Below are 12,386 nucleotides of genomic sequence, written 5' to 3' on the forward strand. Positions count from 1 at the left end.
AAAAATAGAAGGAGTTGCAAGACGGTCCAACGTGTGTCGGCCTTTATCGTAGAAGGCGCTGAAGACGTTAGTCGTCCCGTCGCTAACATATTTTTGGGGTCGGGGCTCCTTGTAAAAAATTGTAAAATTACTTCCCCCTGCGTCCGGTCCCACCAGAGGCACTGCAGACTTAAAGCAAATTTAATAAAAATTAATTGGATCGTACGATCAACCTTCCTGACGTTCGCGGTGAAACATGGGCGAAATCTGAGGAAAGCGTGATTGCCTTTTGCAACGAAATGCTCGGCGTCACTATTCTCCCTGCTGCTATCGAGCGTGCTCACAGGCTTGGCTCTTTTCGTGCAAACCGGGCGTCTCCGAGGCCTATCATTGTAAAATTCAACTCCTACAAAGAAAAACAGCTCATCTTGTCAAGGGTGTTTAAACTAAAGGGAACTAGTTTCCGGTTAAGTGATGATTATTCAATCGATGTCCGTAATGCAAGAAAAGAACTTGTGACGTTTGCAAAATCTGAGGGGCAAGATTTTAAGCTTCGGCATGACAAGTTGAGAATCGGAAATTTAAAGTACATTTACGATTAACAATCTAACTCAGTGAAAGCACTACCTGCGTACCAATCCCACGGTCACCAACCGCGTTCCTCCTCCCCCGAAAGCTGCTCTCGCCCCGTTTCAAATCTAAATTTTTTTGTCGCCAACACTGGAAGTTTTTATGCAAAGCAGGACGACCTTCTTTCGGCTGTCCAGTCATGCTCAGCCGACGTTATCATTTGAACAGAAACTTGGCTCACAGATGATATCTCGAACTCGGAACTGACCATACACCCCTCACATTTTATTTTTTTTGTGATGACAGAGCAGGCCGAAAGGGAGGAGGTGTACTTGTTGCAGTCAAAAAGACATAGCGCATTGATCGTTCTGATACTGTTCGAACCTTTGAAGCCGTTTGGGTTAGATTAAAAATGCCTACCATGTTCATCATTGTAGAGGCTTGTTTTAAGCCCCCAAGTGTTATGGATTTTGCTCCGCTACTTCATGATTTTCTGGAGTCTCTTATTCGTTTATACCCAAATGATGTGCTTGTTATTTCTGGCGGTTTCAATTACCCTAAAATTAAGGGGTAATCGTGGCAGAACCTTTCAAAACAGTCTCGCGATTTTGTTGACGTTATATACTCTTTTGCACTTTCTCAAATTGTTATTAAACCCAGTCGTGGTGACGCGATGCTTGACCTTTTTTTATTTTAAAACCCGATCTAGTTGCAAATACTGTGTATATGGAACCAATAAGTGATCACATATCGATTAATGTTGAACTTTTCATTCAATCATGTGAGCAATCTCTTCGGGCAAAAGCTATTTCGAGTTACGCTAGGGCAAACCTCGGCGCTTTTAACCAACACTTTTCGCTATCTTCAGCTTGGTTTTTAGATGAATTTGACTCTAGGTCTCTGAATGAAAACTGGCTTTTTCTAAGTGTAAATTGCGTGAGTTGTGTGACAAATGGATTCCGAAACTAACCATTCACACGTCGTTTTCGAACCCGTGGTTTGCAACAGGTTTGAAGAGGTTGGTAAATAAAAATAATAGGCTTTTTCGTGCCGCAAAGGCGTCTCAGGCTGCTATTTCCTGGTTAAAATAGAAGGAGTGTTATTTAACTTGCAAATATAAAATAAAAAAAGCGAAAGATAAGTTCTTTAATTATGATCTTTGGAATATACTGAAAACAAACCCCAAAAAGTTTTGGTCCGCTGTGAATCCAAAGCAGGTAAAGGACTCGGTCAGCTTTATTGACGCCTCTGGAAAAAGTTTACAAACCGCAAAGACTTGTGAGCTGTTTTGCACTTTCTTTAGTGAAGTGTTCACTGAAGAATTTTTTCCATTACCCTCTTACTGCCCAGAATATCTTATAACCACCCAAATGGATGAGATCATTGTGACAAATGACGGAATTTCAAAATGAATATCAAATCTACCATCTAACTCGGCTCCCGGTCCTGACCTTATAACTACAAAGTTGCTATAGATTACAAGTGACATATCTAGTGTACTCTTTTCCCGCATATTTCAAAAATCCCTTGACTTCGTTGTTGTTCCGGCTGACTGGAAATCTGCAATGGTTCTCCCGATTTTTAAACATGGCGCAAAAGATGACCCTACCAATTTTAGACCCATATCTCTAACCTCTGTTGTAAGTAAATTGATAGAACATGTCGTTTATTCAAATGCACTAAATTATTTATGTGTAAACAATATACTCTTTACAAACCAGCACGGTTTCCGGCGGTCGCACTCCTGTGAATCTCAGCTTTTTGAATTTTTAACGGACATCCACCGTAACCTACATAAACAACATGAAACTCATGCTATCTTCATTGATTTTAAAAAGGCGTTCGATAAAGTCCCACATTGCCGTCTTATCCAAAAATTAAAAGCACTTAAAGTAGAAACGTCCGTTATAAACTGGATTGAAAATTTCCTTTCAAACAGAACTCATAACGTTGTTATAGGCAAATGCTCGTCACAAAAGCTTGTTAAATCTGGAGTACTGCAGGGAATCGTGCTGGGTCCATTGTTGTTTCTAATTTACAAAAATTATCTGCCGGAGCTTCTGAATTTCACTATTAGATTATATGCGGACGACTGCGTGATTTATAGAAAAATAATGAGTGCAACCGACTTTACCCTCTTGCAAAATGACTTGTTGCAAATTCAACCATGGTGTCGAGAGTGGCAAATGGAGATCAATGTTGACGAAACAAAATTTATTAATTTTACTACAAAAAAAAAAACATTACTCAGATTGACTATTCACTTTCTACCGTACCAATTGAAGCCTTAACATCCTACAAGTATATTGGCATCAACTTTAACCATAATTTATAATGGGAGCCTCATATAAACTACATCCTGCGAAAGCAAACAGAAGTTTGGGATTTTTAAAGCGCCATCTCTATAAGGCAGCGCAAGAAACAAGCTCATCGCATACAATTCTCTCATCCGTCCTCAACTCGAGTATGCATCCATTGTCTGAAACCCCCATCAGTTGTATCTGGAGGAAAAATTGGAAGCTGTGCAGAACCGGGCTACACGTTTCATTCTCCACAATTATCAGCCTACAAGTGTTACCAAAAAGGAAGCAAAATTAAATCTCCCTCTTTTAAAATACAGAAGAAACGTATTGCGTCTTACCCACCTGCACAAAATATATTATAATTTTCCCTCAAAAAAAAGATGAATACTGCCCTCCGGCCACCCACATCTCCCCCGCACTGACCACACACTCAAAATTCAACTGACTACGCCTAGGACAAACCTATTCAAATTCAAATGTTCTCCCTTACAATTGGCTATTACTGACTGGAACAACCTCCCGGAACCTATTGTGAGTATCACAGAATGTAATAACTTCAGATCTGCCATTTCCTCTCTAGTCAGCACCTAGCGTCCTGATTGCATGTGTTCATAAACATACTAGTCCTTTTTTTGTGTGTGTTATTTTGAGTGTTTAAATTTGCCCCCCCCCCCCCCCCCTATGTAAAGCCCCCTGTGGGCATTTAAGGGTTAAATAAATCAAATTAAATGAAATGTAGTGTGAATTTTCAGGAAAAAGCCAAATGGGGACTAACTGTGTAAAAATAAAGCTGGGCGCCGCCAAGCGAACGACCCAGGAAGGACCCGGTGGGCCGAGGACCCCGAGACCTCGGCCCCGTCCGACCCCATCCGGGATGAAGAGGGCTTGAGTATGTAGCACAGTGGGTCGACTAGACCACAAGGCAACCACAACTGGACCAGGCGGTCCCGCCGCAGTGATATTTCATGTCCCCACGGTGAATATTGGAAGAGCTGGCTCTGCCACTCTTCCTCGTGGGGGCACCACCATGTTGTCACCATTATCATACCAAAAGGGCACCCCTTGGAAAAAGCCCTAATTCTCATTGCTAGGGGACGCGACTGCCCTCCATTTTTGAGAGGAGTTCTATAGCTAGGGCTCCTTCCCCCTGGTGAAGGGTTGAGAGTTCGTCATAGCCTCCGTTGCAGCTATTGAGCTGGCAGGGCGCACCAGAACCAGGTGGAGGTTGACTTCCCACGCGGCGACAACCGCGGGAGCTGGCGCCCCGCCCCCGTTACCCCCCTCCCCCCCGTCGCTAGCAATCGGAATTCCTGCACCGGTGTATAACGTGACCGAAATCAGCTTTATGTGTGCCGCGACGCCCTCCTCTTCTTTCCTTTGCACGCGCAAGAAGTGTGATTTTTTTTGTAACCTCTTCTATGAATTTCAGTAACAGCGTCAGATTTGCATGTGCACAATCGACTTCGGCCAAAGCATACTGACATCGCGTAACACACGTGGTTTGAAATGGGCTTTTGCGTCTTCATCCAGAGACGATCTTAACGGGATTAGCAAGGTCGCCTATTCGACAGAACGGTTTAAAGCAAGACATTCATAAGAAATGGGAATCGCAACTACAAAACTTATTAATTCATGAGAACAGTGAAGTCGGAACGCTGCCATATTCTGAAATATTTGCACATTGCCCTTTAAAAAAAAAAAAAAAAAAAAACAGCGAGAAGATGCATTCGTGGTTTTCCTGTCTTACATAAGTTGTAATAGTGTATTTTCTTCAGGAGAGCCCCAAAATTGCCCCTGGGATCTCTATCATCATTCCCACGAGAAGAAAACGTCCTTCACTTGTGAAGTGACACCTATGTTCTAGCATTCAAAGTAGCGAATACCCGCGACAATTTTTTTTCGATTGGTCACCCGGCACTGATAAAGGCAAAACGAATGCGTTGTGGAGAATTCGACTGCTAGCGGAGACTCCTAGCTATCCAAGGACGCTGCGATCACCTTTCGCCTAAGGTTCTATATACTGAAAGGTAGAGCAAACCATTGGCTGAAATGGGGAAAAGAAATGTATCCTTCCCCAAGCCATTTTCTTCTCAAATGTTCTCTTTCCCCTCGCTTCAATTCGAAGGTGCGCAACGTGTGACCCTTGCCTTCCCCTGATCCAGCGCGATTCGGCGGTCTGCTAGAAACCAACGCCATCATTGGTCGAGGTGCATCGGTGGCTCAGTTGCTTGCGGCTCGGACGAAGTTTTTTTTTTTCCACGATTTTGGCGGCAACGCGATGCCATCATGCTGAGCAGTGGATTGTACAAACAAGCATTGGTGATAGGGAACAAGCTTTTTCGCCGTCCCGACGGAAAGAGAAAATATTTAGCGACGAAGACAATGGGCTCAACTGGATTGGTCGGAAACTTTTCGACTGCCTCCGAGGGAGACTTGGCGAGGTAAGTCATTGTAACACTCGGGATCGCATCCCATGTCTCTTTGAGTCTCGCCGATGAAGATCGCCTAATACGATCACGAGACGAGAAAAACATGGAACTGAATTATCAGCACGAACAACTTTAACACGTCTTTGATGAGAAACTGACTCGCTCGCCCTTAGCTCGCTTGCACTGAGTCGGCTGAGTTGAGAGCGATGCGTGAGAGACTGGGGTGGCCCTAAAATAAAGAGGGTTGTAGTGTTAATAGGACATAGAAAATGTTTCATGGTAAGTCATATATTTTATTTATTATAAACTGTTAATTTTGCTGCGTTTCTTTTATTAAAGCTTGCAGCATAGGCTTTAGAGCATAGTATACATGGCTGGGGTTGCTATCAATAAGACGTACTTGCATTTTCTTTTCTACAAATCATGCTAGTTGTGTGGCCTGGTTTTACTTTAATTCATCAAAGTTTTCAGCTCAACACGTCATGTACCGCTGTTTTTGTATTCATTTGTGCGATCAATAAAAAGGTTGTTTTGGATAGTCAGCCACAGCAAAGCAGTATTATCTGTGACGACATCCTGGACAAAAAATGTTGTTTTGTTGTGCTTGGAATTTTTTTTTTTGTGTATGCTGAGAAATATGAAGTAGCTATTTTGTTACGGATGTCTTTGCAGTTGAACACGCAAGTTTTTTTTTTTTTTTTTTTTTTTTTTAAAGGCGACTTCTCTAGATGGTGATAAATGTTCAAAATTTTGCCTTGCAGCAATAACCATATTTTCTTATTTTCTTCCCTTTATGTGATTTGTGTTCTGTGATTAATGAAACATCATTTACTGACAAAAAAAATTGTTCTTGTCATTTGAAGGTTTTGCTAAAGGATATCTCTCTCTTCATTTGTAACTCACGCAGTAATGTACGCCCGCGGGTATGCGGCAAAGCTTATACGCTTTGCAAGTGAATTCATACGGGTACCCTGCGTTTGAGAAAGTATAAACAATATCTCAAAACAGGAGCAAAAATGAAAAAGTGCCATGTTAACAGAAGGAATTAATGAGAAACGCGCTGGCAGGGCAACCGAGCACGTGCTATTTTATTTTTTTTTTCAATTTTAACTGAGGGGACACAAGTGAGAATTTGATGGGTAGTTATATGCATGCATATGTTATATGCTAAAATGGCAGACGTGGCATATTCTACCGAGCGCGTGTGCGCAGTTGCAGGTAGTATTCGACGTTTATAAAATGTGTACGAGGTAAACCAAGCTGCTGCGTTGGTAAAACAATCGGTAATGCTAAGAAAATTACCGAAAAATCCTGGTTTTGCACGAGTTCTGGTTTCTTTTATTTGCTTAACTTGAGTAATGTCGAGTTTGCGAATGCACCTCGTTCAAAATACTAAAACGTTTTAGTAGAGAGTACGCTAAGGATTACGAGACTTGCGGGCGCGTTCTCAATTCATACTCAAATCGACGGCACAAGCTCCCGCTAGCAACACAGTCCTTGCCTACGAAACTCTTTTTACACGCATGCGAGAGGTGCCTTCTATCATGTGCGTGCTCTCCGCTCTTCCTGCAATAAACGGGTAAACGCAATAGATTTTTGCAGTGCATACCGATGTCCCAAAATACTCAAAACTATATTGTCGCTTATTTATTGGTTAATCATCTGCTCTCAGTGAAATTGGAGAAAGATTGTCTTCACACCCGAAAGATTCCAACTCTGGCCGCGTTATTACATTTGCCGAGCAAGACGTCTTCCAGTGCTTTATAACTGTAATAAATGTGCGCAAGTCTTAGTTCCTTGGCGTCAAAAAAGCAATACTGTCTTTATATTTGGAGAAAAAAAATCTGTAGTTCGCTGTAGGCAATAGCAAAAAGGCACGGCTCTGCAAGCAGGCGCACGCCCACGCGCGTCTTTTGGCACGCTCAGGCAAGGCGGCGGAGGGCGTGGCGAGGTAGAAGGGCAAGGAGGATTGCCCTCGATGGAAAGGATGAAAACACAAGGAGAGTAGGAATTGCGCTACTTTATCTTCGCTAGCGCTCTGGGGTCGAGAAAAAAGTTGCGCAAAACTGGCTTATTATATAAGCCAGTATTGGCATACATGGTATTTGAGAAAACTGTCACAAAGGGCTGTTCAAGCAAAAACAACAAACACGAAACGGCTCCCAACAAAGAGTGAATCACGGGGCTTCGAGGCGGGGCGCGAAATTGAAACCGCTTGCCATTGGAATTCTTTTACGTAAATCCGTCTTCGTGACCGTTTTCTTCGCATCTGCAGTTGGCACTTGCGCTGCATTGAAAAATGGTTTACATCCTTTACTATGGCGGTGACATCTAAACCCTTTCGCCATAGCCTAATCCCAGCGGAGACAAAGAATATAGCAATAAAAATAATATAAACCTCTCGCACGACACTAAATATTGAAGTTCCGATGTCCTCCGTCCGTCGTGTTTGAGAATCAATTGTGCTCTTTATTTCATCCTTTTAGCCTCAGCATCCAAACTGTGGCATTACTGAATCAGCTCTTCTACGTGCAAGAGGTGGCAGTATGAATTGGTCCAGCGGCGTTCGGGCAGGTGCGGCATAAAAACAGGGAGCGCCAGAAAAATCAGCCTGCTCAAAACACTGGTAGGTGCATAGGTTTACTATGCCGCATAAATGTCCGTAGAACGACGGCCGCAGCTCAAGAAACGTCCACGGGCTGCTGCCGTATGACGATGTCGGGTGCGCAAGAAGCGAAAGTCTGTGGCGCGGACTGCAAAGGTGCAGCTCCAGGCGCCGTCGTCTCCGAGGTGCATATAAGGAAAGCAACACGTCGATCATTAGAAGTTCGAAACCAGACAAAGGCGGAACAACTGACATGGTGGAACGTGCAAGTCATTCCATAAGATAGCCAACGTCAGAGCGCGGCAAACACAAGGAGCCGACGAGCCAATCAAACGACGTCGAAAGTGTAACTTGTCTGCTCTCATCACTTTTTTTTTCTTTGGGTGTGTTTTGCATTTTAATCTAAACCAACGTATAAAGTGTGCAGTGACGCTGCTGCTTTAGTCCACCAATATGGAGGGATTTTAGCGCTGCCAACAGTGGGCAGACATTCGAACAGGGGATTGCGTGCGATTGTTATAATGCGATGGCATTGGAGCGCTTGCTTCGACGAAACAGCGGTGGTGTCTTTTGTTTGTCAGCGACGGGGAGAGAGGTTGACGCGTCTGACGTTCCCATTGGTTCGATGCGCTGACGTCAGCACGCGTCAAAATCTTCCTCTCCCCTGCTCTGATATCCTGACTGACACCACCGGGATTTCGTCAAAACGAGCCCTTTCTCCATACGAAAATGGTCTATGGACGTCTATGGAACATCCTATGGTGAACTTTCCCCTTCTATCGCCCTCTATGATCAGCTATAAGAAATCATAAAACACGCTATAGCCCCCTATAGAAAAATTTGTCTTCAAAGTTATAGAATCTTTACCCTTCCAATTTCTATACCTTGCTATATAACAATTAATGGCTATGCAGCTATATACTCGCGACTATTCAATATTTCTCAGCGATCTATAGAGAAACGTATGTCCTTAATGCTATAGATTCGCCACCATTAGATGTGCTTTAACCGACTATAGAGTGGTGTATGTCCCTAAATTTACACACTCGCGACCATTGAATTTTTTTTAGCCGACCTATAATGCTTTATGTCGCCATAGCTATAGGTTCCGACCTTCAATGTGCTTTAGCGTGCTGTAGAGGGATGTACAGTGTGCTCAACTGTTAAACATAACGCGGGAGCAGTGGCCGAAGCTGATACCAGAGTTGTCTAGCGATTAAATCAACGATGCGGAAGAGAATAAGCCGGCTCTTCTTGGAATTGTCGCCACCCCCCGATACAATTATCGCACGACCTCCTCGTTCCTTTCTTTATCACCCACGCTTTAAATTTTTACTTGTTTGTTTTGTTGTTTTTTCCAGTCTGTTTAGTCACAACTACGCATTCCCCATGCCGGGCTACCATATCTCGGTGATCTTGCAGTTTCTCTGATAAAGGCCACCTTCTTTAAACAACAACCAAACAAAATTCAAAAGCGTTTTTTTTTTTTTTATCGCCGAGTCACGTAGCGGTGATTGTTTAGGAGCTGGGAGTGTAACTCCAGCAAACAGCAGCGGCATAAGCTTCCAGAGTGAGCTGGTAGATAGCGCATGCAGTCTCTCCGGCCACCGCTTTCGCGTTATGTTTAACAGTTGAGTACACTGTACATTTCTCGATCTCTCAACTCACGACCATCCAATTCTTTTCAACCGGCTCAGTGGTGTTTTATATTGCTTAGGCTACAGACCCGCGACATTTTTTGCACTGCAGACTGCAGAGGTACGAAAGAGGAAGAGAGTCATTCATGCGCTCGCTCGGGGCGTGAATTTTTTTTAGCCCGGTTAACGGGGCTTGCGTCGCGCGGCTATATGCCCGCGATCACAAAAGCGTCCTTAGCTGCCTATAGGACTATTGCAGTTTTGCCGGCTGCTTTCCCTTCGCACTGCCTTACTTCGGGTTGACGTCAACTCAATCTTTCGTTTTTTTTAAACTTTAAGTATCTCTGTCTTTTCCAGTGTATTCTGTAAGTATATGCATTTCGTAGCGCGCCTTCTACTTTGTGTGTGTCCCTGCCATGTTTGTAGTTCTCTCTGCCTGCTGTGTTAAATATCTATATATCGTTTTTTTTTGTATATTTCCTCGCCCTCGACGCGGCGTCAACGAACATAAAGCCGCTCCTTACGCCACTACAGAGGTGAGCTCTTCTCTTGTCACTACAGTCTATCGTGCTATGAAGTCGTCTAATGGACTCGAATGAAGTCTCGAGAGGGCTATTTTGAATGCCGGTGCATATGTCATCAGTGTAGGCACAGCAACGGCGTAGCAATCACGACGTGAAAGCCGACTACGCCTTGGTCTGGCCAGCCGCGCTCGCTCTTTGGAAATGTGAGCTTGGTAGCGTTAGCTTGCCGAAGATGCAAGACGCTAATTTGTCGTCGCAAATCCTTTGCTCTTCAAATGGCTGCGAACCCGTCTCAGCGCCCGGCGCACCCTAGGCAGTGTCCTTCAACAACCGTTCGCCCAGCATCGGAACCTTCGTCTGCGAGCGCCGGCGGTTCGTCGTCACGGGGATCATGTTCGCGGGGTTTCATGTTCGCGGGGGTTCATAAAATGTTGACATTCAAGTAGTTACGATGAATCGGCGGCCCTCGCAGACTGCCAGTAGGCGCGAGAAAGGTTGCGATGCTGCGCGGGTGGTCTCCGACAGGCGCTACTGCCTAGGGTACGCCGAGCAATGGAACGTTTTCACCGTCGTTCGCAGGGCAAAGATTACCAACGACAGAGCAGCGCCCTGCATCATCAGCAAGCTAAAGCTGCTCGAGAGCCCAACGCTCACATTTTAACAGAGCGGACGCGGACAGACAGATTGAGACGCAATCGTCTCTCGCTTCACGATTGCTGCGTTGTTGCTCTGACAAAACAATTGGCATGTGCACTGGCATTTCACACAGCTCTCTCCATGAAGGTGAATTAGACGTGTCTATAACGCAATAGAGCATCGTGACAACAGGAAAGCTTACCCCAGCAGGAACGTAAGCAGCGGCGTGATATCTGTCGACGACCGCGTCGCTAAGGGCGAAATATACACAAAGTCACAAGTTAACAAGGTAAAAAAAAAGATTAATATTGTTAGCCACGCGCTACCCTAAGTAGGTTCTATTATTTCTCTGTGCGGTGAATTCCACAAATCAGCAAGCGCTGTTGCTAATTGTTCTCTTTTTAATTATGAGACATTAAGGTCGTTGGAGTTTTTTGGAGCACCAAGTCCCAGCGTGTGTCATCGTGGTGCGCAGAGATTGTAAATGATGACAGTGCTATACACTGAAATCACGAATAAAAAAGGTTATACGGCAAAAATTTCTTAAACCATGCAATCGGAAATGCCACAACGATGCAAATATTCCCAATATAGATATATAAAAATGCGAACCTAACAGTGTCTACATAATTCTAAATTTCATAGTAATATATATATATTTCTGGCCATCGTGCGCAAAACTATTCACCGCTAATTCTTCATTTTAAAGTATAGGTGGGTTACACCGCGTGAAACATGATATCTTCAAACTTGCCCCGTTTCGGGTCACTTCTGGGGAGTGCAGATTTGGGTGACCTTCAGAGAGCTGTCCTGTTCACTCGATATCAATAGCAGAGTAGACGCTATGCGTGTTTTAGGCCGATCGTTTCTCCGGTTAGAGCCACGTGACTACATTCTCGAAGCTGGTGATAACGCAGAGCACGGCACGTCCCTGAAGCCGAAGGTCACACATGGAATCCACTGCGCTATCAACCTTGGTTTGAACTTTCGATAAATTACAGTGACACATCCTCTACTTGTGTTCCTTGTTGGTATGCCCCTGAAGATCAGTCTTTTTGATCGCACCCCCGTTCTGGCGTTTTGGGAGCTCTGCTTTTCAACCCCTTCTCTTTTTTTCTGTTTCTCCCCAAGTTGAAAGCGTTGTAGAAGGTGTTCAATCGCCGGACCAATATAGCATTGACTTTTTATCGCTTTACTCCGCTCTCTGGGCGCATGTAACGGAAAGAGCTTGATCACGTGGTTTGACGTATCACGCATTAGCCGTTGCCAATCCCGAAATGCGTGCTTGCGGACCTAGTATCGCGTGTCGTGCGGCCCGCGGGGCTGCTGTGGAGTTCGCTTCTAAGGTAAATGTTATCTCGATCAAAATGTCCTACCCCTATGTCGGCGACAAGCGATTTCTTCAAAACCCAAGACACTCTTGTGATGCGTTCAGTGTTCGGTTCGGCAAATGGCAGCTTGTGCTACATCTTGGTGAATCTTCACGGCTCCCTTCCTTCTCGTTTTTGTGTTTGAGTGGTTGTTCTGCAGTGCCCGTGTAAACATATATCTCGGATTGGATCTTTCAAGTCCGGTATTTTCAACGTAAGTGCGGTGCAACCTACTCGTCGACAATTGACCGTTCGAGAGTGTCTATCTCCTGTCTTTCCCCAAAAGTCTACCACAGTCGCCTGCCATTAGCTGTATTAAATAACGTGAAAACT

At 44.4% G+C, this 12,386-nt stretch overlaps 1 protein-coding gene across 1 annotated transcript in view; it reads left to right on the forward strand.

Moving 5' to 3' along the window:
• Positions 1 to 683: 683 nt before the first annotated feature.
• The window catches only part of LOC8040841, a gene marked incomplete at its 5' end in the record, with an annotated part of 148,899 nt that continues 137,196 nt past the window's right edge, over positions 684 to 12,386 (forward strand). Inside the window, 4 exon segments of the mRNA XM_040211286.2 lie at positions 684 to 839; positions 842 to 1,226; positions 1,229 to 1,468; positions 1,471 to 2,096. Coding sequence (XP_040067220.2) covers positions 684 to 839; positions 842 to 1,226; positions 1,229 to 1,468; positions 1,471 to 2,096 — 1,407 coding nt within the window.

This window comes from Ixodes scapularis, unplaced genomic scaffold, assembly GCF_016920785.2.
Source record: "Ixodes scapularis isolate PalLabHiFi unplaced genomic scaffold, ASM1692078v2 PGA_scaffold4__175_contigs__length_147842914, whole genome shotgun sequence".
Lineage (NCBI taxonomy): Eukaryota > Metazoa > Arthropoda > Arachnida > Ixodida > Ixodidae > Ixodes > Ixodes scapularis.